Genomic DNA, 4,929 nt, shown 5'->3' on the forward strand with positions numbered 1-4,929 from the left:
ATCGAGCTCATTACCGGAGTTCACCACCTGATTGCTCTGCATAAAACACGATGTAGGTAATTGGGTTAAATGTTGTTATTATATTCATATCGCACTTTTAGAAACACGAGGCCCTGGATGTGTTCAAAGAAATAAATATATATATATATAATTGTGATAAGCCATTGAGCCAATTTTACTTTCGTGTTGTTTCCAATATTTTTTTTAATCACGAAAAAACCCCTATATGAATATTTGCACGACCCAAAACGAAACTGCACTCTTTTATTGTTCAGATATTCCAAAAATCCCTTTATGCTTTATGAATGTAGGCCTGTGCTTTCAAGTTGAGCTCTCATTTAAAAAAAATGATAATATACCATAGAAACATCTGTCACGGTGCACAATTGAATTCATTTTTCGTGGAGATGAATTGGCCTTGAAGCACTTTTTTTTGTGACACACCTCACCCCCCTCCCCCCCTCTCCCCCCTCCCAAAAAAGAAATCTCTGCACAAGCATATATATATTTTTTTCTCCATAATTTACTTCAAAGATAGTGTGTTGTTCATTTTAAATACAAAAATGCTACATTAAATATACATGTTAGTCTTTAATACAAATAGACTTATAGGCGGCTGCAGCGATTAAGACCATTATTCTCTTTACACTTTTAGGATTCACCATTCAGAAACTAAAAAAATTTAGAAGATTCAGCATTTTTGTCTGAAAATAACTCAGTTCTCAGAATTTGCTTCATCATTGTTCCTTTTTTCCCCCATTAAATTTTTTTTTTCTTAATGCAACCACAGGAACAAAAAATAAATAAATAAAATAAAATAAAAGTCCAGCGTGGGTGAGTGGATAGGAATCCAGTATATATTAAATGTGTGACATACCTTTCTTTAGTTCATAAGGGGAGTCTTTACAAACATCTACCTGCGTGTGGCTTCTGACTTTCTGGCTCTCCCTCACCAGAGCCTCTGCTCTACTTAACACAGTCTGGTTTAATCCATTGAAATGTGCCGAGGAGGAGCCCGTGGTCACCGAGCCGTGGCTCCCGTGCAGATGTCCAAAAGAGCCACCGTAGTTCGTGTAGCCCGGGTAGAAAGGGGAGGTGTAGTACAGCGGCCTGGAGAGCACCGTGCTGTTGGGGAGCGCGCACTGCGGGGAGGACCGCGATGGAGACGCGTTGCTCTGACCCAGACCCGGGCACGCCTGTGGCGCGTCGCCGCCGCCTCCGCCGCCGGTGCTGCTGCTCTTACACCTGTCCGAGGACGTGGCGATCTCCGCGAGGGACCAGAGTTTGGGTTTCGGTGCCGAAGGCGGCGAGTGGATAACCGAGGTCACGTTGCTGGGCACCGCACCCGACGCGAGGCTCAAGTCCGACGGCTTGTCTTGCTGCTGCAGCGCAGCGGCGGCGGCGGCTGCGGCTGCGCAGGCGGAGGCCTGGCTCCCCCGGGGCCCCGCCGAGGGAGACGACGTGGTCGGGGTGGCGGAGTCCGGCAGCAGCAGCAGCAGCTCGGTAGTCCGCTCCTCCGGGTCTTTGAGCTCCGAGTCGCTCAGAGGCCGATCCGAGTCTCTGCCCTGCAGGCTCTCCTCTTTGAACCGGTCGCAGCCGGCGTCCCCTGGGTCAAGCAGCTTGTGATCTGAAGAATAAAGAAGCCGAGTTTATTAAAAAAATTATAAGCGTGACGTTAGAACCTTGATTAAAAAAATTAAATAAATGGAAACGTGTGTTTAACTGAACTCGGATGTGTCATAATTAGGCTCTGTTATGCACGTTTCCCTTTAATATCACGTGCTGTAAATTAACCCTGATAAAGATGTGTGATGTCCCAAAAAAAAAAAATCCTCTCCATAATTATGAAAGATTACGACAGTTTTGGCCCAAACACGATGACAACGTGGCAGGAATTGAAGTGACTATTTTAATTTGCAAATATATATATTTTCAGTATGACGTATTATTGCATTATTACGAGAAATAAGCACGCAACAACAGATCAAATATGGAATATAATGAGCTTTAAAAAGTGCGATATTTTCTATCCGGATACCAGCTGTATCCTTATTATGCAGTTAAAGATAAATTGAGTGCTAAACACTTTGCGTCAGCGGCAATTTCAGCCCCCGAGAAGTCAAACAAGGGGAGTTCAAGGTGATTATTATTTAAAGCAATTGTCCCATTATAAATAATATACCACCATTAACCAGCAATCAATTTTGCACCCTGAGTGGAAACGACCGCGATGAAAAATTGATGATTTTTTTCTCCTCCTCCTCCTCCTCCTCCTCCTCCTCCTCCTCCTCCTCCTCCTCCTCCTCCTCTCCTCTCCACCGACCTGCTTCCGTGTCCGTGGAGTCCCCCTTGTTGTCGGTGGGCTTGTTGGGCTCGTCGTCGTCGTTCTTCTCTAAATCGATATTCTCGTCCTCCTCCTCGTCCTCGCTGCGGTTCCGCGGGGTCCAGGTCATCTTGTTCTCCTTCTTGAGCCGCCGCCGCGCGTTGGCGAACCAGGTGGACACCTGGGTGAGGGTCATCTTGGTGATGATGGCCAGCATGATCTTCTCCCCCTTGGTGGGGTACGGGTTCTTGCGGTGCTCGCCCAGCCAGGCCTTCAGGGTGGCGGTGGCGTCCCGCGTCGCGTTCTTGCGGTACGCCGGGTCACCGTAATAGGAGCCCAAGGACGCTGCGTAAGGGTGGTATCCTATGGAGCCGGCCATGCCCGTGGAGTGGTCATAGGGAGACCCCTGGGATACACAAATATACACGTACATATATGTATGTATATATATTGTAAAGTGTGGTTCAAAAAAGAAAAGAAAGTTGACTCATATTCATTTTCAGGATCGCTTGAGAAAAGAAAACAAATAGTTCAAAGGACACGTGCGCGCGCACGCGCATGGAAACACACACATGTACACGAGCACACTGGCTTTAGTCCAGTGCGGCTCAAGTTGGAAGTTAATGTGTATGGATCCGGTTAGATTATGACACGTCGCTCGACGCAAGTGTGTCTGTGTGTGTGTGTGTATATGTGCGTATATGTGTGTGTGTGCGTGTTATTATTTGCATTTTTTTTGGTGTGTGTCACGCCTGCAGCGGATCGTGTCCTCGACATTAAAATCATAATAACGTCTTTACGTGACGCACAAAGGGCCTCGCGCTCACGCCGCTCCGGGGCCGCGGAGCCGCGTTCGACTTGAAAACAACAACACGGGAAACACACATTTTGTCGTGTTGTTGTCCTCCAAAATAAAGTTGCAATATTTCACTTTTCACCAACTAGCTCGACTCGTATGATGACAGGAGGCACGTGCAGTGTCCTAAATTACCATCGCGACGCCAGCTGTGAGCAGAACGCGGAGTATTGTTCACTCTCTCATAAAAAAAAATTAAAAAAGAAACATACAATTTCCTCGGAGCCCGTAAAAGCGCACAAGTTACCCGACTGGAGTTTACTCCACGACACCCTGCCGGTAACATCATATCCACGCACCGCTCCGTGACGCACATTCCCCTCCGCGCGCACAGTGCGGTTATCGGACTCCTCTAACGCGTGAACACATCGCGTTATGCCTCCTATGAGATGGAATAATCACCTTTAGTTTACTCACCACGTACGAGGTGAACGTGGCCGCCGCCGCTGCCGCCGCCGCCGCCGCCGCCGCGTCCGCGCTGTACGGCAAGTGGGAGCTGTAGCCCGGCGACGCGCCGCTGCTGAACGCGGTAGATCCGGCATAGGGCGCAAAAGCGGATCCCGAAGAGGATCTCCCGAGCTCCTCGGTTCTGGGTCCCGATAACACGCCGGTGCTGTACGCCGGGCACGAGTACAGAGCCAGGGACGCGGACGGCTGGTACAAGTAGCCCTGAGGATACGCCATGGCGCTTCTGGAGCCCGGCGGAGTCGGGGAGCCACTTAACTTGCGCACTTTTCCTCCCCTTTTTTTTCTTCTTCTTCTTCTTCTTCTTTTATTTAAAGAAAAAAAGAATAATTCTCACGCGCTGCTGTCGGCGCGCATAGAGCCGAGTGTCTGCAGACCAGCTGCCCGCCCCCCCTCCTCCGGAATGACAATGGTGAAGGGAGGGGGGGAAGGAAAAAAAAAGTATAAGTGACTAAATAAAGAGAGGCTTAGGTGTCGGGTGGATTCTCGCCGCGGTCGGTCTCGCGCGGTGCTCCTCGGTGCTCTCCACCCCCCTCCCGGTCTCCGGTGCGCCGTCCGTCGCTCTCGTTTCCCCGGCGCAGAAGTTTTTTTCTTCTTCTTCTTCGTGTGCCCGTCGGACGCGGCGCTGCGTCGGGAGAAAAACGTCCTGCCGAGATGCTAAGTTGAAGAATTGAGGATCCTGATTCCTGACGCTTACTACGCTCCTCCTCTCGGGGTGTAGTCACCGGAGGAGGAGAAGGAGAGCTTATGCTGGGGAACCACAGCCCTACCCAAATCCATGCTCCCTCTCTCCCTCTCTCTCTCTCTCTCTCACACACACACACTTCCTCCTCCCCTCCCTCCTCTCTCTCTCTCTCTCTCTCTCGCATTAACTAACAATCATTCTCTATTTCTCTATTTCCCCCCCTGTAACAAGGCTCGTTGCAGTGAGTCTCACGTGCGCATGGCAGCCCCCCCCTCCTCCCTCCCCCCTTTTTGGATGGGCGACATCATGCGAGGCTGTCAACTCCCAACTTTCTTTTTTTCTCCTTTTTTTCTTCTTCTCTCTCCCTCTCTCCTCCTTTTTCCTTCTCCCCATTTACGGAGCCGTCACTTTCACACTTGATCAATAACAAACCGGCTGTTGTGAGCCAGGATGTGAGGAGGAAACGGGCTCCAGATACCCGGGCGGCGGGAATCTAAAGAAAAGCTCTCCATGTGCACTCTTTTTTTATTTATTTTTATTGTTGTAACATTATTTATGATTTATTTTTTAGCATTTATTTTTTGTTCTCCAAAAAAAAGG

General features: G+C 49.2%; 1 protein-coding gene across 2 annotated transcripts; it reads right to left on the minus strand.

Annotated features, from left to right (window-relative positions):
• Positions 1 to 250: 250 nt before the first annotated feature.
• irx5a (iroquois homeobox 5a) lies at positions 251 to 4,388 on the minus strand. Of its 2 annotated transcripts, none has more exons than XM_056413081.1 (3): positions 3,597 to 4,388; positions 2,324 to 2,729; positions 251 to 1,627 (listed from the first exon to the last, which is right to left on the minus strand). In XM_056413081.1, exons 1-3 carry the CDS (start codon positions 3,861 to 3,863, stop codon positions 861 to 863), a joined length of 1,440 nt encoding a protein of 479 aa, XP_056269056.1. In that variant the 5' UTR covers positions 3,864 to 4,388; the 3' UTR covers positions 251 to 860. The 2 variants fall into 2 exon arrangements, with proteins under 2 accessions (XP_056269056.1, XP_056269055.1); XM_056413080.1 differs by having other exon boundaries at positions 3,582 to 4,388.
• Positions 4,389 to 4,929: the final 541 nt, after the last annotated feature.

Source organism: Pseudoliparis swirei, chromosome 4 (genome assembly GCF_029220125.1).
Source record: "Pseudoliparis swirei isolate HS2019 ecotype Mariana Trench chromosome 4, NWPU_hadal_v1, whole genome shotgun sequence".
Lineage (NCBI taxonomy): Eukaryota > Metazoa > Chordata > Actinopteri > Perciformes > Liparidae > Pseudoliparis > Pseudoliparis swirei.

Bases quoted from the DNA above. Each gene is read 5' to 3' on its own strand.
- irx5a (XM_056413080.1), bottom strand. From the start codon at position 3,863: ATGGCGTATCCTCAGGGCTACTTGTACCAGCCGTCCGCGTCCCTGGCT. The intron at 2,730-3,581 runs GTGATTATTCCA...TGTGTATCCCAG, and splicing joins ACGTGGTGAGTAAACTAAAG to GGGTCTCCCTATGACCACTC. The intron at 1,628-2,323 runs GTCGGTGGAGAG...TTTATTCTTCAG, and splicing joins CTCCACGGACACGGAAGCAG to ATCACAAGCTGCTTGACCCA.